General features: G+C 37.5%; 2 protein-coding genes across 2 annotated transcripts; one reads left to right on the top strand and one right to left on the bottom strand.

Moving 5' to 3' along the window:
* Nucleotides 1-1583: 1583 nt before the first annotated feature.
* Nucleotides 1584-12446, bottom strand: LOC134660321 (uncharacterized). Its single transcript, XM_063516069.1, has 2 exons — nt 11584-12446; nt 1584-1808 (listed from the first exon to the last, which is right to left on the bottom strand). Exons 1-2 carry the CDS (start codon nt 12406-12408, stop codon nt 1626-1628), a joined length of 1008 nt encoding a protein of 335 aa, XP_063372139.1. The 5' UTR covers nt 12409-12446; the 3' UTR covers nt 1584-1625.
* A 728-nt stretch (nt 12447-13174) lies between these two features.
* LOC134660305 (UDP-N-acetylhexosamine pyrophosphorylase-like protein 1) lies at nt 13175-14910 on the top strand. Its single transcript, XM_063516051.1, has one exon. It carries the CDS (start codon nt 13418-13420, stop codon nt 14888-14890), a length of 1473 nt encoding a protein of 490 aa, XP_063372121.1. The 5' UTR covers nt 13175-13417; the 3' UTR covers nt 14891-14910.
* The last annotated feature ends 8210 nt before the right edge of the window (nt 14911-23120 follow it).

Genomic DNA, 23120 nt, shown 5'->3' with positions numbered 1-23120 from the left:
AACAACTACAATTTTACAAGTCCAGTCAGCACTTGCACATTGTACAGATGTAGTGCATAATTGTTTTCCATCGTATTTTCTCGGAAACATTCGTATTTGTCATGCTACCTCACCCACCTCAACTTCAGTAGTTTTTGTACCGAGACTGACTGAAATAGCAAGACACATTCGTAAGTTTCCGTGAAAATACGACGGAAAATAATAGGGATATTTCTTGTACTTACAATAAATTATTTCAAACCGTGCACGAAATAAAGCACCAGATAATTATTAGAAAAACAAAGACAACAGCTATTTTTAAACACAATTTGTATTTAATAAATCAGATTTAAACATAAAAAGTAGGTGAGTTTACCGTGACGTCACTACATTCGTTTTCATATAAATTCCATATTAGCAAATCGTTTTGACAGTTCTAAAAAAGAAGCTGATTTGACTAGTAGGAATATAGCCTATTATGCACTACATCTGTACTTGTAAAATGATGAATTGAACTGCAGATCTTGTTTACTGTGTTTGCTGGATCAGCAGATGGATTACTTGTCCAAAATATATAAAAAAATACATATTCTAAAAATAAGAAAAAGAAGAAAAGCTGTATCTAGAAAAAGGTTTAATCATCTCCACAGTCCTAACCTGTAGGAATACATTGCAGTTTTTTTAACAGAAAAATAAGTAGCTGTTTTTTTGAAAAAATACAATTTATGCCTTAAAGAATGTTATAACCAATTAAACACAATTTGAAAGTTGATATTAAATCTACTTTAACAACTCAAAGTTTAATTATTCAAAATCGATTCCTCACCTGAAATGACAATATATTTAAAAAGCACAAATTATGATTCCATTGGTAAAAAAAGAAATAAGGGTTAGATTTTTATTTTGTTGTCAAATGCGCATATTATTTACAGAATAGGGAACTATATCAACCAAATTTTATCGAAATCAGACATAAAGAAAATCGACAACAAGAGTAAAAAATCTACCCATAAAACGACTTAAATAAAGTTATTTCATTCCATTTTGTTTCCATGCACAAAGACTGTCTTATGAAGACTTAGAAAATTTAACAACCAGAGGAGGAGCACGTCGAATGTATGGCCATTTGAACGTAAAGTAAAGAGCGAGGTTTTCGACAGAGGGGGTAAGCTCTTAAGAGGCAACAGGAGTGGTCATTTCTCCATACAAACGTACTCGACTGTTTCCTCCCTGGGTTTTGAAGCTAGAGCAATGATTTTTTCAACACAGATTAATATTGTCAATATCTGTCGGACCGTTTTGCTTTTTTTGATATTTTTGTTTTTTAAGGCGCTATCAATTAGCCAAAAAAGCAAAACGGTCCGACACAGATAATTTCATAATCATTGAGATTTCCAAATTTGGTTACGATTGGTTAAGTTTTGGAGGAGGAAACAGTCGAGTACGAAACCACGATTTTTGAGATTTTTACGCAGGATTTTTCGCCTTGTCCTTATTGCACTAGTTTTAGAAGCCGCTTCCGTTAGCAAGACGGGTATATTTACCTAAAATATTTAAATCTCAGCTCCTGTTTCGTCTTAAAGGCAACTCTGGGTGTTAAATTCTCTAAGGAAAAGGGTATACTAAAACAAAAGGCAACCTTAACATTAAGCCTCTTTCCTATAACCTCTCTTCTCGCTGTTCATTCTCTCCCACTCCTTAGCAACCGTGCAGTAGAGCTGCATGGCCGCTCGGGCGTCTTCCACGGAGCTATGTTCTCCGTGCTGAATCTCTATGCCGAGGATGTCTTTTGCTAGACGTTTAAGGGATGGCGTGCTGCCTTTGGTTATCTAAAAATGATTGGGTGATGTTACTTGACAAATGATGATAGAATTTTTCTAATTTTGGTATTGATTTAAATATGTAGGTCTGAACTGTCTATGGGATCACCCTCGAAATCATAAAAAAAAATTTCATGCAAAGTAGTTAGACAGACAAGTGGTGAGACTTAATTCAGTATAGGTAATATGACACATGAAAAGAACACCTCACACATACTAGTGGAGATGTTAGATAGATGTAGTGTAGGGATGCCCGGCCGGAAGCAGGCGGGCTGTCGATCGCGTGTCGCGTTCATTCAGCCGTTCCCCGAGGTTGGAGCTGCAGGTTACTGTCCCGGCGGCATTCCCATACTATTCTCCTAGTGGAGATGGTTGTTTTTGTAAAAACTTCATAAATATGAGACTTAATATGAAGAAAGTAAAATAAGTTTTCACATGTCAAGACAAGAATGGAAGAGAATGTTGGACAAATACTTAAATATATTAGTAAAAGGCGATTCGGAAGAGGCCTAGGTCAAAAAGACCTTACGAACATGCATGTAGAAATATATATACACATATGATGGTTAAATGAAATGTTAACAGTTCGTATAAGAAAGGCTTTAATAATAATAATAGGTTGCCGGCTTCGGAGAGAGGGTGAAGTCATTTCTCACCTTCTGTACATGGATGACCTCAAATTATTTGCACCAAATAACCAAGACTTGTTGGACCTACTGAAAACTACCGAAGTCTTCAGTAGTGCCATCAACATGGAGTTTGGTGTCGATAAATGTGCGGTTATACATGTAGAGCGGGGGAGGGTTGTAAATTCAACAAATTTACAACTCTCTGAGACAATGGCTTTCAGATCTATCTCTGAATCAGAAACCTATAAATACCTTGGTATGTCACAGTCGTTGGGTATTGAGGACGAAGGTATTAGACGGTCGGTGAAGGAGCGCTTTTTCAGTCGGCTCACAAAAGTCCTTAACAGTCTTTTGTCAGGAGGCAACAAAGTGCGCGCCTTCAACGCCTGGGTAATGCCCCTACTCACATACTCCTTTGGCATACTAAGGTGGACTCAGACCGAGCTGGACGCCCTGGATCGGAGGGTCCGATCACTGCTTACCGCACATCGCATGCTACACCCACGCTCGTCAGTTATGAGATTGTACATCCCACGGAAATGTGGAGGCCGAGGCTTCCTAAACGCCAAAGATCTCCACAACCGCGAGGTGTACAATCTCAGGAATTATTTCCTTAACAACGAGTGTGGGATGCATCGTGATGTGGTGGCAGTAGACAGGAACCTCACGCCGCTCTCCTTGGCAAACGAGAACTGGCGCAAACCTGTGGTACTAAGTACTGCGGATCGCAAGGCGGCATGGGAGAGTAAGGTGCTACACGGGCGGTTCTACAAGGCCCTCACGGGACCCGATGTGGACCTGCTCGCGTCGGTGAACTGGCTACGATTCGGGGACCTCTTCGGAGAAACCGAGGGTTTTGCCTGTGCAATTGCGGACGAAGTAATGATGACGAACAACTATCGGAAATATATCCTGAAGGACGGTACGGTCGACATTTGTCGGGCATGCCGCCGTCCCGGAGAGTCACTCAGGCATATCATTTCCGGTTGTTCTCATCTTGCTAACGGCGAGTACTTGCACAGACATAATCTCGTAGCCAGGATTATTCACCAACAGCTTGCTCTTCTATACGGTCTTGTGGACCGCGAAGTACCGTACTACAAGTATTCACCTGTGCCAGTTCTTGAGAATGGTCGTGCCACGCTCTATTGGGATCGATCTATTATCACTGACAGGACTATTGTAGCCAATAAGCCTGATATTGTGATAATAGATCGAGCGCAACGCCGGGCCGTGCTCGTTGACATCACCATCCCCCATGATGAGAATCTCGTGAAAGCCGAGAAGGACAAGTCCAGTAAGTACCTAGACTTGGCTCACGAGATAACCGCCATGTGGGATGTTGATTCGACGATCATTGTCCCGATAGTTGTTTCAGCGAACGGTCTAATAGCGAAGAGTCTCGACCAACATCTTGAGAGACTCTCGCTAGGTGGTTGGATCAAGGGCCAGATGCAGAAGGCGGTGATCTTGGACACGGCGCGGATAGTCCGCCGGTTCCTCTCTCTGCGGCCCTGACCACCGGTAGCTTGGGCCCTGCCCCGCTGCCGGCGGCATTCTAGGTTAGGTTTTTTATAATGTGTTTATATGTATTTTTTATTGTTTTGTAAGTGTTTTTATATTTTACTTTTATATTCATATTATAAATAACCTAACGTAAGAGGAAAGATAAATAAATGAATAATAATAACATGTCTAAGAAGTGGAATAAAAACACTGGGCCTTGAATCAGCTTTACGTTAGCTCAGCGGTCGACCTTTTAGCAGCCAAGGGCGAAGTTGGCGCGGGCCGCACTATGTTAATATTTATGACTAGACTAGACATTGTAGTTTGTCAATATTACATACAAAATAGCCAGACAGGCTCGCGAGCCGCAAGTGACAGGTTCACGGGCCGCACGGGTTGCCGACCGCTGCTTTAGCTGATCCAGAGCAGGGATGTTGCGAACATCCGCATCCGCAACCGAGGAACTTCCGCATTATTTTCAACATCCGCATCCGCATCCGCATAAAATCGATGCGGAGCTTATGCGGATGCGGATGTCGAACAAGTCGGTACAGTAACGTCTTAGCGGCGGCGACAAGAGTGCTCACTCCATACATCAGTTAGACCACAGACTACATATATACAGACGCTGCTATCCCATACATTCAAATGTGACCGCCTAAAAGCGCACCATTACCAGATGGCGTCACTGAAAAAGCACTGTTGCCTATCATGGATACAAGATGGCGCTGTGTCACATCCAAATCATAGAATTCCTAACGACATCTATACGTCTTCATTGAAAGTTAGTAGACATATGTCGTTGCCAACGATTAGAAGTAATCAACAGATGTCGCTTTATAGCGTATTGAATAAATCATGAATCTAGTTTAAAACTGGATCAAGCATGAGGGGTGGAAGGAAATGACCGAACAGGATAGTCTTATGTATCTTTCAGTATGAGTAAAGAGAGTTCGGGCACTTAAGGAGTACAGGGAGGGAAGGGAGAGGCAGGGTACAGAGAAATAGCGTAGCCAAACGGTATAACCATAAAGTAATTTCGGAAAACGATACTGTGGTGATGATAATATTTATATATTATAAGAATGCTACATAAGTCTTGCCGAAACTATTTAAACCGGCTGAAAATAAATACCTGTCATAATAATTTTGCGCATGCTACCATTGGTGCATGGCAAAAGGATTAGACATTACTACTGGCGTAAGTCCGTCTATATGCCACCATGCCACTGGTACTTGAGCGTTTCTTTATATTTTTTTAATCCAATTGCTCAAAAAGTTTAGTTTTTGTAGCTGCAAATCGTGCGTAAAGTTTGATTTTTTTACACTAGTGCTAAAAAGTAATCTGATTGATACATTTTAAATAAATGAGTATTATGCGAGACCCGCTTATAAATGACCCACCTGAACAACGCGCGATTGGGCATAAAGGAGTATTATTCGAGACCCAATAGTATTACTTGAACAGCGCGCGACAGAATGAAGCTGACGTTCGTACAATACACTTTATACACTTAATATAAATGTAATTAATTAGATATATATCAATATAATGAAATAACAAAAGATTCATGTTTTTTTACATATAGCTGGTCAACCAAATCTTGTCAGTAAAATAAAGGCGCGAAATTCAAATTTTCTATGGGACGATATCCTTTCGCGCCTACATTTTTCAAATTTGCCGCCTTTTTCTACTGTCAAGATCTGGTTGACCATGTATAATTATATGTTCTGAAAATTAATTTTATTAATTTTAATAATACAATTTCTCTTCAATTGGCATAATGCTGACAACAGTGACAACAGAATCCACATTGAAAAAAATGGCAATTAAAAGTAAAACTTTTTTTATTCCCTTCCCGCCTTTTTTATTCAACATTTAAAGTGATTTATGTTTGTAAGTAATTGCCAAGAAAGCATAAGTTATTAAATAAAAATGAGTGATTCAGACGATTTTGGAGTTAATTTAACGCCACCAGATATCAAAGCAAAGGCATCCGTTGTAAGTGACAGGGCTATAACCGCGAAAATCGAATTTTGCAAATTGCGGGCATTTTTCTCTGTCACTCTAATTACGCCTGCATTGGAGTAAAAGAGAAAGATCCCCGCAATTTGCGAATTTCGGTTTTGGCGGTAGCCCCTCAGTATATTTCCGGAAAAATCGAAAGCTCGGTACTCGTGCAAAATGACATACTTCTCGCACTTATATCGAAAACTACTATTTTTTGCCATTTTTTATATTGTGATCTTTTTTGCCACTTTTGTGTTATTTGTACTCAAATTCACGAGCTCTTTCGATCCTAATGAGATAAAATACCTCAATTCATGCTCAATTCACTCTTATCGTGCCTTCTAAAAATTTACGATACAAGTTGCATTGCAATAACTATAAAAAAGTAACTGATTTGACTAGTACGAAAATACCCTATTGTAACAATACGATGCGACGTTGTCGAGTTAAACTGGACTCGCTTCGCAGTAACTCATAGCAGTTTGGCAACGTCGCGTCGTGCTTTTATTTTTAAGCAACAGATTTGTACATGATTTGTACCATCTTAGTACCTATACATACAAAGATATGTTTTCATAACGTTCCTTTTCAACTTCTCCCATGGCAAAACCCGTACCTATCAAACCTGAAATTATTATACAAAAGCATTTAATGTTTGTTTTAATAAACTTTTTCTGTTATAATTAGAATAAATATATCTAATTTTGCGTATATTGACCAGGCAGGTGTTTGTATCACTAATTATGTGACCTATAAGTATAGACAGACAACAGCGTGCACAGAAACGTCAAAAACGGCATCAAGTAATGATTATTGCTATTTTAAAATTAGTCCCCTACTTCAGGGTAATGTTATACGCCTGTTCCTTAAAAAAGCTGAGGGCCTACCGCGAACCACGTTCGACGTGTTGCCTCCCTGTCACACTTACGTACGAATTTACAAGTGCGACAGAGAGGCAACACGTCGAACGTGGTTCGCGGTAGGCCCTCAGAAATGGACACTGAGGCATAATTATCATTATTTTGGAATTTAAGTACTATATAATATTATTTGTAGTCTTTTGGAATATCATATTTTATTTGAACTAATAATATTGTATAATAATAAATCATAAAAGCTCTATTTAGGGACAAGAAAGAACTTTCAACGGCAACACTAAAAATAAACTGTCAAATAGTCAAGTCGCCACAAAGCGGCACCGCGTTTGTTGGTTGCCTTTGCTTTGTTTCTGTTTATACAAACTTATTAATTTCATATTATAGCTTCATTTGAACTATAGTACAAGTACGTGAATAGAATACCTAGACGTGTCTTGCTTGGTGTAGTTGCGTAGGTATGCTAAAAGGAAAGTTGGAAGACCGATGTGGCGCTTTAAAGACTGTGCTAAGCGTGACATGTGTCCAAAATGTGGGAGGTCGTGCCGCTCACGCATCGGCCTCCACAATCACCAAACCCGTTGTCTAAACAGCAATGCATAAATCGTCTGCAATAGACGAAAAGACCTGTGATGATGACGTGAATTGCCGATGTAGTAACGGAACACTACTAATGGTAAAACCTACATATTAATCTGACAGTGTCTACTGTTTGCCAATAAATGATAAAATTGATAAAAAATTAACACTTCAGGTAAGTTTGTTTTGAATACAAAGGTTAATTAAATAATTTATCACCACACCAACTGGTAAAGGCCCCCTTGATTGTTCAAATACTAATGAGAAAATTGCATTTATGATTTATCCCACATGTGGGGCAAAGTAATCAGATCTAAATTTTGAGTTTCCTTATGTTAGCTGGTAGAATTTACTTTTAAATGATGATTTTGAATTATAAATTCTTTATAATGTTCATGTGGATTTGATTTTTTTGGTATTTTATAGTTGGTATTTTCCCTGCATTGGCATGGTGATAAATTCTGTGTTTCATTAGGTGGCAATGTTTGTTTAACCCTCGTGCCTTGAATTCTCACAACGCTCAAGATTCCACTTCTCGAACCACTCGCTACGCTCATAGTTCAAATCTTCTGCTTGCCCTGGAATCAACATTAGCATGAGCGGTTAAACAACTGCTTTGCCCCCTTGCCCACTAATAACTATTGTCAAGTTTTATTTTAACCCCCCATGCTAATATTGATACCCGAGCAAGCAAAAGATTCCAAAGTATTTAGAGTTAGAGCAAGAAAGAAGAAAGGTACGTCATAATTTCAAAGATGTTTGACATTTAAAATAACACATGTACTGCGCAGGCGATCAATATCGCTGCATACTTTTCTTGGTCTAAATCTATACAATGGTTAGTGTTTGCAAACAGACTCCAATGTGAAGGCAATGTGTATTAAACTTTATTGTGATATTATTACATTTTATATATAAAAAATATGTTTCTGATTTCAGGACCCAGCCTCTAGCCACTAGAAGTTACAATGTATGCAACAAGAGAGTGAAGATGAAATAGTCAATGCATCTCTGTACAGTCGCCATCAGATATATCGGAACGGCCAAGGTGTTCACAATATCTGAACACGCACTCTAACGCCCTGACAATAGAGGCGTGTTCAGATATTTGTGAGCGCCTTGGCCGCTCCGATATATCTGATGGCGACTGTACCACAAGTAAAATATTTTGAGTGGAAGATGGTTGAGATTGATTCCTGTTTCAACGGACAGACACATGCTATGAAGATTCTCTTAAAAATAATAAAATACAATTAATAAATTCAATGTTTAACATGATAGTGACTTTATTTTGTCTACCCACTAACAACCAATTTGTTCAATGCTGGCGGGCAATGGCGGTAAACTTAAATATTTGATGTGGTATGAAGCTAAATGTTTTGAACATAATGGCAAGCCACTAAAAAGTTTTAATCCTAGATTAGCCATTAAACTGTGGCTGCCAGTCTGATTTGTTAATTGTTATATAAGTACAGTCAGCGTCATATAGTAGGTAGCATCCAAAGTATTCAAATAGTTCGGTACACCATATTATTTGTATGGCGTACTGAACTATTTGAATACTTTGGATGCGACCTACTATACGACGCTGACTGTACTTAATTTAAATATATATAAATTGTATATTATTTCTACGGCCTCCTAGCTAGTCAGTAGTGACAGTGACCCTGCTCTGCTATGTGCTATGAAGTAGGAGGTCCTGGGTTCAAATCCTCATAGGACATTTATTTGTTTTTTAATTGTGTGTGTATATATTAATGGTCTATATCTATTCCCATCTGTCCACACCTCTTGTATGGCGGCGGGGACAAATGGGCCACCACCATGGGACACCATATTAATACACTTTTAGGGGGATCCGAACCTAGGACTTCCAGCTTTGATATGATCATAAAATATAAGATATGTATGTATTTACATTTACACATTGTATTATTGCTCTCATACATATAGGGATATTTTTTTAAATGTCGGATGTCTCTTCTCTTTTGAGCATGAATAGAAGCAGGGGATAACTGACAGAACGGGATAGTCTTATGTATCTTTCAGTAGGAGTAGCAGCGAAAGCGCTATTATTGTTTGTCCTTGTCACAGTCTCACATCTTGTTTTATTCCCCACCGTAAATTGACCACCGTGATTGGTCGAATTCATTTGTTGCCCACCATAACAAATAAATTCGACCAATCATAGCGGCGCAATGCGACGCTATGATTGGTCGAATTTACATGTTTTGTCCCTCACGGAGGCACGCGTACACCACTTCTATAGGATGCTACCTTCTATGCTTTTGAGCAAGTTTTTGTCACCTGCCCTGCTATTCAAACTACTCAAGAATTTACAATGTTTTGTTACCAAGTAGGTCGATTAGTGTAAGACTGTCCTAAAATATATGTATAGCTATATGAGGACAATTTTGTAATGCGTAAGGTTAAGTAAATTAATATACAAACAGCAACACTCCTAACTGTACATCGGTACAGTTAACACTTAACAGTGTGGCTGATGATACCATGTAGGTTTAATATATTTTAATTATTATCACGTTTCTAAGAACAATAGTACATTATTGTCGAGGTTCGGAAGTAGCTACTTGCAAGCTGAGGATTCGTTTTAAACGGACGACCTTGGGAGTCCGTTTAATTTAATCCGAAGCCAGCAAGTAGCCTTCCAGCCGAGTCATATATAGTGCTTTTCTCAAAAATGGTGCAAGAGATATTTTACAGAAGCAACGTTCTAATTTTCACAGAGAAAAGTAAAACCATTAAAAAGATTTGCTTGCCGCCTTTAAAAAAAATAGAAGTGTATTTTTCTGCTGAAAATACGCCAACGTATTTGAGACACCTAAATAGTCGCGGTACCAACATTATATTAATAATAAGTGCTGATCATCTGTTCGGCTGTTTAATGGACCTATGCCTTCATTTGATATGGCCATTTAAAGTTTTAAAAAGTTTGGAACTCGTTTAATAATGGAATTTGTATGCAACATTGCAGTCCCGAAATCGAGACAGCAATGTTTTTAACTTTTTAATTTTTAGAATGACCATAAACTACACACTTCGCGACCTATTTTTTAACCGGCAACGTCGACTTTGCCGTCCATTTTTGAGAAAAATTATATTATTTATTACTTAATAATGTTGATATGTTGTCTGTGATATGATCATAAAGTATGAGGATTTACTACAGTGACATCTATTGATAGTCTTTCTCAAACAATCGAGCTATTTAGTGTGTTACAACGGCAAGAAACTAACTGTCTAGTAATGCGATAGATGGCGCTTAGAATAGTTCATGCCATTATTTATTTATTTTTTTCTGCGTCGATTTACTATGTGTAAATGGATGTTTTAAAAGGTTTTTGTTGTAATATGCTAAATAAATTAGAACTATACATGTTAATTTAAAAATTGGCAAGATTTGAAATAACACAAATATATATTTAGGCCCAATGGTGCTCTGAGTGACATCTCTTGGATTTTTGTGGAACTAAGCGAGGCTTGTATGGGCCGATTACTCTATACTATACTTACTTTATGGTTAGACTATTAATTTCAGTGTCTACATCTAGCATCGAGTAGCGGAACTATCAGTACTGCTACTTGACAATAGATGTAGCACCGACCGGAAAGTCTTACTTATCTCAACAACATAAGACTTTCCGGTCGGTGCTACATCTATTATCAAGTATCAGTACTGAGAGTTCCGCTACTCGATGCTAGATGCTAATAGTCTTTTTGGTACTAAAACTGATGTATGGAGTGAGAAATCTATGTATTTTTCTCTCTGATAGTAGTCTGTTCGGAAAGAGAAGAGTCGTGGAATGTATTGGGCCCCATACATTCCGCGACTCTTCTCTTTCCGCACAGACTCCTCTCTATTCACTCTATTCTATTCTATTCTGTTTATTGGTGCGTTATGCACCTATATTCTTGTTCAAATACTAAACGTTTCGTTTTTTTTAAATAAAAAAAAAACTAAAAATGTAATATTTGACGTTTTCTAAGTACCTAATCTTGACATCCGCATCCGCATCCGCGGATGTGAGCCTTTAAAAATCCGCATCCGCGGATGTCAAAAAATCGGCATCCGCAACATCCCTGATCCAGAGTATAACAGTAGTTTATTGTTTTGTTTGTTTCAATCAGGCATAATATTAAATAAACTCATAAGTATAACTCACCTTTCTAAACGGTTTGTATCTAGACGTGTCTCTGATACTCCTTTTAGGGTGCGAGAGGAATAATACACTCAAATCATGCTTCAAAGAGTGCCCAACTAGAATCTTGCCCCGGATCATCTCTGCCACATCTTTCTGCACTTTGGCAAAGTCTTCACCGTTAATTAAGTCCTCTTTTCTGACTCCGGACACACTTGTTCGGTAATCTATGATCTCTTCCCTCGGTTTAACAAACTTATCATATATACAGTCACCGAATTTGTTCACTAAAGACACTCTGGCTAGCATGTGGTCGCTTCCATCGTATCCTATACCCACCATTTCACAATCTATAGCTATGAATTTTGTTAATTTGTTTTTACTATCCTGTTTTTTAGGAATTGAATGTTCGACATCAGCTATATTATCACTGTTGCTAGCTTTAACTTTAGTTTCTTTAGTGATATCAAGAGTTTTTAGCTCGTTTCGTACAAGGACCTGGGTTTTTGCTTTCTTCTTACGTGCGCGTCTAAAAGTTCCTGTAAAGTGATCCTTTGAGTTTTCTTGTAAAGGTTTTTCAATTTTCTTGTCCGAAATTAGGTTGCTTGATAGAAATTTCTGCCAGTTTGCGCTGATAAGGCCTCGGTTTGCAATAGTTGGGTTATTGCTCGGGTCGTTGGCACGTTTGCCGTTTTTCGTCGTTTCCGTCATGTTCACATTAAACAAACTTCTTAGTATTAGCTCTAAGACCACGAATAACGTGTTACTTACACCGAATATTATTTTGAGCAGAAATTCAACGATAATCAGTAATAAATAAATTATGTTTCCTGAGTAACCATTTGACATCTTCTTTTGACGTACCTAGCGCATGGCTGCCAGTTACGGGCAATAGACAAATTGTGGCGTATGTTCAAGGAGATTTCTTTATTTCGCGTGAAATAAAGTTTATCCGTATAAATAACAATTGATATAAATATGATTAAAGTATGATTATATAAGCCCGAAAAGACATCAATAATTTAATTACAAAACAGTATTCTCGAGGTATAGTGTGTCAAAGGATTGTCTTATTTCAAACATAGACTGAAATAATCATACTATCTTTGTCTTACACTAGTACTAGCACCCAAAAGAAAAGGATAAAAATAGTTTTTTTTGTTCCTATTTACTGACAAATTGGTTTGACCAACTATATCTAATATTCCATAGACAAAATGAATTCTTCATGTTCAAAAACTCTTTAAAATTATACAGCAAAACCAGAAACGAAATATTTAAACGTTGAGAAATCCTTAACCTTTACTTAATTAACTTAGGGATAATTAACATCTGTATTTCAACATAACATTTGTACATCATATGTATAAAATATACTATAGTTATAGAAGATAAACTTAATGTTGTATGATAATCTAATCCAATATTCAAAGGTTTCAGAACGTTAACGTTTTGACAGTCAATGTCACTGTCAGTGTCTCATTTACTAGAGTGTTATTCCATTTAATCCTAGTTTGAAATCTTTTAAATTATTTTAATACATTGCGTCTTTTATTTACATCTGATGTTGTTTTGCTGCGGCAAAACGGCAATGAAGACTTAAGTTTGCTAATAAACATTTGACAGCATGCAACATTGTAATAGTAGTAGTAGTACTTCATTTGTAAATATTAAAAAAATCGCGAAAATGTCAGCTGGACGCCGACGACGTGTTTCCAACAGTGGTGGGAGAACCCAGAAATGTTTCCACACGCTTTGCGGACTGCTAGTCAGTATTCACTTTCTAATCGCGCCGATCGCACTCGATAAGATACAATAAATCTATTCGGTTCACTATAGTCCCAAACTCCGTATCACGATGTCTTACGAAGACTTGTTTTCCCAACTTAAGTGTCATGGTCAAGAACACCTGATTAAATACTGGCCGGAAATAGGTGAAAATGAGCGCGAACAATTGGCGGGAGAGCTCAGAAAAATCGACTTTGTGGAAATGAATGAGATTTTCCACAGAGCCATGGATTCGTCGAAAGTTATCGCCGAGAAACTGGATGACGATTTGAAGCCGATTCCTCAGTCCCATTACGAAGCCGTGCCGAGTTTGAGCAGGGAAAAAATAGAGGAGTATGAGAACATAGGCTTTAGAGAGATTTCCGAGGGAAAAGTTGGTGTTCTGCTGCTGGCTGGCGGGCAGGCTACGCGACTTGGTTTTGGACACCCCAAAGGAATGTACAACGTCGGGTTACCGTCACAAAAAACCCTGTTCCAAATTCAAGCTGAACGGATAGTACGGTTGCAGAAAATGGCCGAGGAAAAGACTGGAAAAGAAGGTAAAATCACTTGGTATATCATGACTTCGGAACATACTATGGCTCCCACAGCGGAGTTCTTTAAGGATCACTCATTCTTTGGCTTAGAGGAGGAAAACATTGTGTTTTTTGAACAGGGAAGACTACCGTGCTTTGATTTCAACGGTAAAATACTCTTGGATGAGAAATACCAATTAGCCTCAGCCCCTGATGGAAACGGGGGTCTGTACCGTGCCTTAAAAACCCAAGGAATGCTAGATGACATTTCACGACGAGGTGTCGAACATTTACACGCACATTCAGTCGATAACATCCTCATTAAAGTTGCCGATCCAGTGTTTATTGGATACTGCTTGAGCAGAAATGCGGACTGTGCTGCTAAAGTTGTCCAGAAGTCTTCACCGAGTGAGGCTGTTGGAGTTGTGTGCAGAGTCAACGGACATTACAAAGTGGTTGAATATTCGGAGCTCAGCGACGAAGCTGCTGAAAGGAGAAATCCTGATGGAAGACTCACATTCTCTGCCGGTAACATCTGTAACCACTACTTCTCGTCTGAATTCTTAAAGAAAATATCGAACTTTGAAAGCAAGCTAAAGCTCCACGTTGCCAAAAAGAAGATCCCGTACGTAGATGAGAATGGTGTCCGTCAGAAGCCGACAGAACCTAACGGTATTAAAATGGAGAAGTTCATCTTTGATGTGTTTGAATTTGCTGAGAAATTCATTTGCTTAGAAGTAGCAAGAGACGTTGAGTTCTCCGCTCTGAAGAATGCCGATTCAGCTGGTAAGGATTGCCCGTCGACGGCTAGGCAGGATCTTTTAAGGTTACATAGAAAGTACATCAGGGAGGCTGGGGGCATTATCAAAGATGATGTCGATGTGGAGATATCACCGCTGCTTTCTTACGGAGGTGAGAATATTGAGGACCTGGTGAAGAATGAGGTGTTCACCATCAGCCCGTTCCATTTGAAGAGCATGGTAGAGTCAGCTACCAACGGAGTCAACGGAGCCAATGGTAAACATTAATTTTCTGTTCAAGCTCAAAGACATTTTCGTGGAATTTCCAAAAACTTCTGTTAAGTTCTGTTCTTAGACAGGTATCCTAAATAGATTTTTTTTTAAATCTGTATTGAAATTAAAACAGCATATTTCATTAAACAAGATACTCCCAGATGATTACTGGTATAAGATAACATTTTTATTATCAACACAACAAATTATTTTTATACAAATAATGATGAGTATAAAGTGAAATATAATTAAATAGTCATATTTACCTATTAAAACTACATTAGTTAATGTACTTTACATACTTTGTTTAGTTATGGGCTTAACTGCAAATAATTATCAATTTTCAAACACTTTTAAAGATTACAAATTACATTCTAGAAAATTGTAATCAACTGTCAATATGATTTTTTCTATAGGGTAAAACTACCTATATTTGGCACCACTTCAATTATTGTCATTTTGGTACCTATTTACTACTTTTTCCAATATAGTATCAACAATAAAATTTTAATAATTGATTGTTTTGGTGCCTATCTATATTACTACTGTTTGTAAGTTTTGTTCTTTTATGTTAGTTTTATATTATTATATACACATGTAAATAAAACGTAATGCTATTCAATACTTATGGCGCTACTAATGAAACCGACATCACAAAACACGGTAGCGCGAAAATCGAAAGCTTTTCGGCTATTGCGGTAAGCCTAGTTATCATATTTCGAAAATTAAAAAGTCAATGAATTTTACAGAATAAAATAACCCATAAAAAATACACATACGTGTACCTATTTAAAAAAATTATAAACTTCGTAATTCCAATCTTTTTAAGTTATTATTTAATGATCTCTAATTTGTAACTGCCTTGGATAATAATAGAGTGAGGCAAATGGTAGGAAACTAGGAAGAAATAAAGTAAACATTGCAACAAGCAAGATTAACTTAACCAACATTTATAAATATGAAGATATATATAATCCATTCGAGAAATTCTTAAGGGGCCCACTGATTAACAGTCCGCCGGACGGTATTGGCCTGTCAGTTGTTCGGAACTGTCAAATTTTTGTTCTAACTGACAGGCCGATACCGTCCGGCGGACTGTTAATCAGTGGGCCCCTTTAAGGGTTAAGAGATTGAGTCGTTTGAGGGAAGTATACGAAACTTATTGCTAGTAAGTATAATACATCAGCGTTTTTACTTATTTGATTCACATTTCTAAGATCCGAATGCTGAATCATTATAATGTCCCCTTTTTTTTGGCGAATATTTTAAGATACGGGAAAAACAGCACTGCATTGTACATAAAATATGCCGTTCCGTATAAAACGGGGCCTTACGACGATTGGTACTTTACAGAAGTGGCGATGCAAATTAAAACTATTAGAAGACTTCTCAACATAGCGAAAGTGAAACTACCTTAAGGTTCCTTTTCATACGAAACGACATATTTGTAAGTTTAAGATATGTAAATATAACTTGTTACGAGAAGCGTTGACTGCGGTCAATGTGAGATTTGAATGTGGGGTCTGATAAAAATTGTATGGTTCATGGACCCGATATAAGACTATAACTAAATATGTATGTACGCCATTCCAATATTAAATTTTTGTTAGATTCGCGCATAGATTTGCCATAAAATTATATGCCGGAATGTCAGAGAATTTCGCGCATTAAGTTACTACATGTATAGCTACATCTAGTAACAAACATACCTAGGGGTATCTTAATATGTATTTTAATCAAAAGTTTGTAGTTTGTACAACTACAAATTGTATAAATCGTAACAAAAAAAAATGTGTACCTTAAACGCTGTTCTTGGCCAAATATGGCGCGTTAAAGCAATGTGTAAATATATTTTGAAAGCAATAAATTGTATGTATGCCTACATACCTACTCATAGGCCTAAACGTAACTGGCAATGTCAATATAATATAAAATATAAAACATTCTAGCCTGAACACATCAAGACGTATGGCTACTTGTAAATTGGTCCTTACGACGTATTCCATAAAGCTGATATTTCTTCATGCTAAATGATTGCAATTAATATTTTACTGTCAAGCCACTTTGTCTCGGCGTAAAATTGTAAATATATTAAAGTAAAATAAGTCATAATCATAAGTCAATAATTCAATAAACATGCCTAATGTTTAGTTTCCTAGCTTTTTGCTAAATAACGTTAAATGGGTCGATTTGTATTACGTTGTCGATTGTTTTTTCGTCATTCTTCGATAAAATTCGATAGTCAGAGCTCCCTATTCTGTTCATACCAAGCACAATTTCACCGTATGCCCTAAAAAATCTTCCACGGAGTTACGAAAACGTATGCTATTTTCGTAACTCTACGGAAAATTACATACAATTCTTTGTTCCAAATTTGGATTTTGTATTTATATCACCCAGCTCTTTAAACCAGCCAAATTTTATCCAAATCTAACGAAAAAAAATTACAACAAAATATAAACCGGCCCATATAAGAATTAAAAAGTGGTCCGTATGTGCAACTGAACGAAACAATTTACTACTAATGTTCAGCAAAAATATAGGCCACTTTTATTAATATGAATATTATATAGCAATATTAATAATGTATTATTAAGTTAGTTGCCTTTATAAAATGTCCCGAACGCAGGGATGTGGTAAATATAAAAAAGACCCACACGATTTGCAAGTTGTGACATCACACTAAATTGTCAATAATCATATGTGTCAATATGATACGTATGCTGATGGCCAATTTTAAAATATATCACTATAACAAAATAATTTAAAAGAAAACAAGTTGATTAAGCACCTATATATCGTTTGTATGTAAAGCTGGTCAAGCAAATCTTATCAGTAAAAAAAGGCGCGAAATTCAAATTTTCTATGGGACGATATGCGCGCCTACATTTTTCAAATTTGCCGCCTTTTTCTACTGACAAGATCTGCTTGACCATCTATAGATACATATTATACAAATACATGAAGTCTTGATTTGTTCGTGATATCGGTAGATATAGGTATATATTTCAAAACTGGCCGTCTCTTTAATTTACGCTCTCCTGCTTAATTTGTTATGTAAATCAAATATAGGAATCTAAATTCTACGCATATATGTAGAGTTTGTTCGGAAAGAGAAGGGTCGTGCAATGTATTGTACCCCATATATTCCACGACTTTTCTCTTTCCGCACAGACTCTATTATAATATATACTATACATTACAAAAATGATTTTCTAAAATTATTGTTTATTTATAATTTATACTTTACATCACATAGATTTATTCAAAAAATTTTTTTGTTTATGTTTGCTTAAGTCATAATAAGATTTTATGTACTTACTTAATAGATAGTCATAATAAATGAGATTTTTATATTTACGTTCCTTATACAATAAAGTATTTGAAATAATGTTATCTTTGCGTTAACCCTTATACCCTTAACAGTAGTAGTAGTAGGTAGTAGTAGTGTAGTCAAGGTCGCCCCCCATCAGCCGGCGACGCTCTCGGTTTAAGCACAGATTAATAAATGGGCGTTTTTTTTATTGTCCCCTACACTTTTTTTTGTTGTCCCCTACACTTTTTTTTCAAATTTGGGATTTTTTATGTTATTTCTACTCAGAATCACGAGCTCTTTCTATCCTAATAGGAGAAAAAAAGTGTCCTAAGGTTTTTATTTCCATTCCGTCACCATTTTTCATAGACTTTGTATGGCGGTCGCGGAATGGAAAGATCGAAAAATGTATGGAAATTTTGGGATACTTTTTTTCTCCTATTAGGATAGAAAGAGCTCGTGAGTCTGAGTAGAAATAACATAAAAAATCCCAAATTTGAAAAAAAAGTGTAGGGGACAACAAAAAAAAACGCCCAAGGTTACACTGCAATATTAAAGCTGACGATTTATTTTGCAAATTCCGATTTTAGTATTCTTATTTTCCTGGGTTTAGGTTTTCACGTTGTAACTTTATTTAAATAAACAGTGATAAAGTATCGTAGGTATAGAAAATGACAAAAAAACATCAGCAAATAAGTGTAATATACTTTTTTCACCTTGGGCGTTAACTTAACACTTGGATCTCTCACTACGCCTCAGGATTATATTTTAGAATCCTTCGCTTCGTTCAGGATTCAATGAACGCCCTCGCCGTACATATGTCATTTTGCTTCCTTGTGACACAATCTACTATCACTAGCTTCCTAACTCTTTTTCGACAATAAGTATTAATACTGGTGTCGTTAATAGGAACATTTACCTCACGACTTTGGCCTTTTGACAGACAAACGTCTCATGCAAAAGGTCACTCGATCACCTTTTCTAACGCCGTTTGAGATTTCACACACCCATGATATCTATTTCTTGTTGTATTGGTCAATAAGGTCGTGTAGGTATATTATTGGAACTTTGACATACCTACCTATTTTTGACGCGGTAGGCCCGTACTTACTTTATAAGGCTTAATTTCAATTTGTCCCTTTCTTACACACATAAGTCACAATGACAGATTAAGACAAACGATTCACAGCTTATTGAGGCACTGATTGAAGCTTATAACTTGTTTATGAACTAGCCACCCGCCCCGGCTTCGCACGGGTTAACAAATTATACATAAACCTTCCTCTTGAATCACTCTATCTATTAAAAAAACCCGCATCATAAGCCGTTGCGTAGTTTTAATTTAAAGATCTAAGCATACATAGGGTAATATAGACAGCGGGAAGCGACTTTGTTTTATACTATGTCAACTAAGTATGTATGTAGCGATAACATCTAGCCGCCCAGAGACCTATAAAAAGGTCTCCTGTTCCATTCTAATTTGAACTTTGTGTTGACAAAATAAAATTTCATTTTGCTTGGCAAGGTTTGACGTATGGGCGTCTAGAAGATAAAATGCCATTCCAAGCATTCTGTCGACGGATTGCAACAGTGGCAGGCATAGCCGTGAAATTATATTGTTGCTTCATTACTAGCCGGTTTCTCCTCACTGGATACCAGTGGCACAGTCTATAATGGCTCCTCTACACGATGGGCCAGCGCCGGCCACTCCAAGGGACGCATTTATGCGTTAGAGGGAGCAAGTGATATTGCTATCTCATTCTACCGCATGGCTGCGTCCCTTGGAGTGCCCGGCGCTGGCCCATCGTGTAGAGGAGCCATAAAACAATACAGTCATTCGACGATGCCGTATAGACAGGGCAATCGTGCGGGGTGCGACGGGGGACACCCGAACTGCATACATCGCCATGGTTAGTAGCCAATTAGTAGCTCGATACTACTTTCAGGGCTAGCGTGTCTTATTTGAAATGTTACTGTTATTTGGGCAGTTGTGTAAAAGTCTGACAACCCTACTGTGTTCTTGTGCGGTGTCGGCATATACTACTCTTTGCATCAGAGGCATCGATCTACTGTTACTTTTTACACTGCCAGTGGGCCCAGCGTCGATATTACGTCCGTATGACTATTTCCACCGGCTTGCCCAAAATTGTGCACCTTATTTTAGGCACCTCCCACGCGATTCCAATTTTACCCTTAGTCGCTGTATGGTCTAATCCGCCAGACAAAAAACGACCTTAAGGTTTTTTTATTATCTCGGAGTGATATCGCGTCCATGGTACTGAAGGGGTTAAGAATCGGGTGGTAAATAAATACATCCGGGTTATAAATATTGTCTATGTAACCGCTGTCATCAAGGTGTGTCGTATTCTTGTTAGCAACATGCCATTAATGGGTAGGTATAAAAAATGAATGAATAAGTACCAATAAAAGCCTAGGAGCAATTCTAAAGTCCCTTTTTATTCGGAACTCCACATTTGTTGACTGCAAGGCGGCGCCCGCGCGTGGCATGCATTTTAAAAACAAAGTTCGTTGACTTAAGGCTCAATAATGGCCTCTCCACACGTCACTGACAATCGCATGCGATTTCCAATACATTGCGGCATTTGATCAATCAACTGAATTTGTTGTTCCTACCTAGCCATTATAAAATCGCATGCTATATGTTGCAAGGTCTGTAGAGGCCTTAAGAATCACGAGAAATTCTAATGGAATGAGTGTTTCTACTATTATGTTATGAGCATTTTACCTGATGAGTTTTTGAGGTGAATGTACGAGTATTTAGCAATCGCGGAGTTAGAGGGAGTCCCTTAAATAAGGCAAGCCGCGATTAATATACGTAGGTACTCTACGTAGTACATATATATAGTTTTGTATGTACCGACCTATGTCCGCTAGGTTATAGGCAATTAAGATCGGTTTTCCTAGGATAGCGGTGCCGTCATATAGCGGCCGTCTCCATACTAAATAATACGGCTAAATATGGATGTCGTAGGTCGTAGTATTTGTATGGTGGCGGCACCGCTATCGGTCGGAGGAAACCAAAGCTTTAGGCACGCCCAACGGGCTAAAATGTGACAGATTTTTAACTTTTTTTGTTGTAAATCGTTTCTTGTTATTTAACCTTAATTGACCTTAAACCTATGAAATGTCTTTAAAATCGGTCAATTGTGAATCAAAATGTTATCTCTGATAATGCACACAACTCTAAATGAAAACGAATTCTACTAGAGTCCTCCGCTTGCTAGGAGCAAAATCTCAAAATCTCTCTCTTGCTCTTTACACACAAAATAACTACTTATTTGAGAACGTGACCGTGGGATATAATAAGTTGCTCAAACTTTGAACTGCGAGAGTAGACAAAAAGTGAAAGGAAATGCAAAGGTTGCCCAAAGTTTACGCGTCTTCCGGCTCCCAGCTGTGCCTAGAGTTGCGTAAGATAGGTGTCAATAAGTTTCAATTGGTTCTAAGTACCTATGTACCTATGTATTATTCATTCTGATGTATGGGTGTGATGTTTGGACACGAACACTCAAGGAGGAGAACAGCCTTTTAGTCACAGAACGTAAGGTGTTAAGAAAGATGCTAGGACCCGTCAAAAGAGACGATGGCAGTTAGAACAGCTAATAGCCGAGGCGAATATAAGTAACGGGTGAAACCAAAGCGCATCAAATCTACTGGCTCGCTTAATAAACTCAAGAATAAAATTGACAACAATGGTCATTTTATTTTAAGGACCCCTGAAAAAACTAATTGGTGACCCCTGGGCCCTGACCTAGGATGTTATTTTTTTCTCATTGCGCGCTGAGTCAAATGCTGTTTTGCCACAGTTTCATTTGCAACAAAGAGCGCTTGTTGTCTTGTCAAAACTCCTGAGGTAAAGTTTCGAGAACAGTTTGGGTTCTGTTCTGACTGTTCTAATAAACAAAGTTGACTAACAAAAGATAAGGGAAAAGTCCCAAATAAACAGAGTCACAATTCTTCCTAAACATCATTAAGTTTAATTGTCCACAATTAATAAACCACTCCTACAAGCTCCTACTGGTCCTGATAACCGAATTGCTTATTAAAGTGATTATATTTTGATTAAGTAACAAACCAAACCTGTTATCAGCCGATTTTCATAACCCAGTCTGTCAAGGTCGCGATATTCGCATTGGCTTCGCGAGTCCGCGAACGTCGAAATTCGAATATTATTTATCTCTTTCGTTCTTGCTTATTTGAGTGATAGAGAGATAGACTTCGATTGTTGATGTTCGTTTTTATAGCAGGTTATAAATTATACTTGGTCAACCAGATCTTGACAGTAGAAAAAGGCGGCAAATTTGAAAAATGTAGGCGCGAAGGGATATCGTCCCATAGAAAATTTGAATTTCGCGCCTTTTTTTACTGACAAAGTTTGGTTGACTAGCTATATAATATATTATATTATACTGGACATTTAGGTTTTAGCCGAACAGCGCTAACTTACCTACTGAGGGTCTATCGCCAACTATCTGCCTCTCTATCGCTCTTTCATTCGAGTGATAGAGCGAGAGAGAGGCCATAGTCCGTCTTAAAGCTTACTTTGCTCTCTGAGGGTCTACCGGGAAATACGAATTTCGTTATCTACCTCTCTATCGCTCGAATAAGCAAGAGTGATAGATTAGAGAGGCAGAAAAAGAAATTTCGATTTTTACGGTAGGCCTTCTGGTTCATTGTAGCTATCGACTCGCGGGTGCTCGCTATTTTTATGGTCGGTATATACTTTAATAAGATATCAAAATGTGAATATGCGCGAAGTCAGGTATGCACATTTGTTGTTATTTTGCTTATAATTGAATTAGCAATTTAGACAAACCGCATACTTACACTTTCCTACAACGTTAATAGGTAGTTTTTGAAGTGTAAATTTAACACTTAATGTTAAATAATTCGTCGATATTAGGTTTGATC

The sequence above is a fragment of the Cydia amplana genome, chromosome 26, assembly GCF_948474715.1.
Source record: "Cydia amplana chromosome 26, ilCydAmpl1.1, whole genome shotgun sequence".
NCBI lineage: Eukaryota > Metazoa > Arthropoda > Insecta > Lepidoptera > Tortricidae > Cydia > Cydia amplana.
Note: the sequence above shows the minus strand (reverse complement) of the source record. Positions and strands in the feature narration are given on the sequence as shown.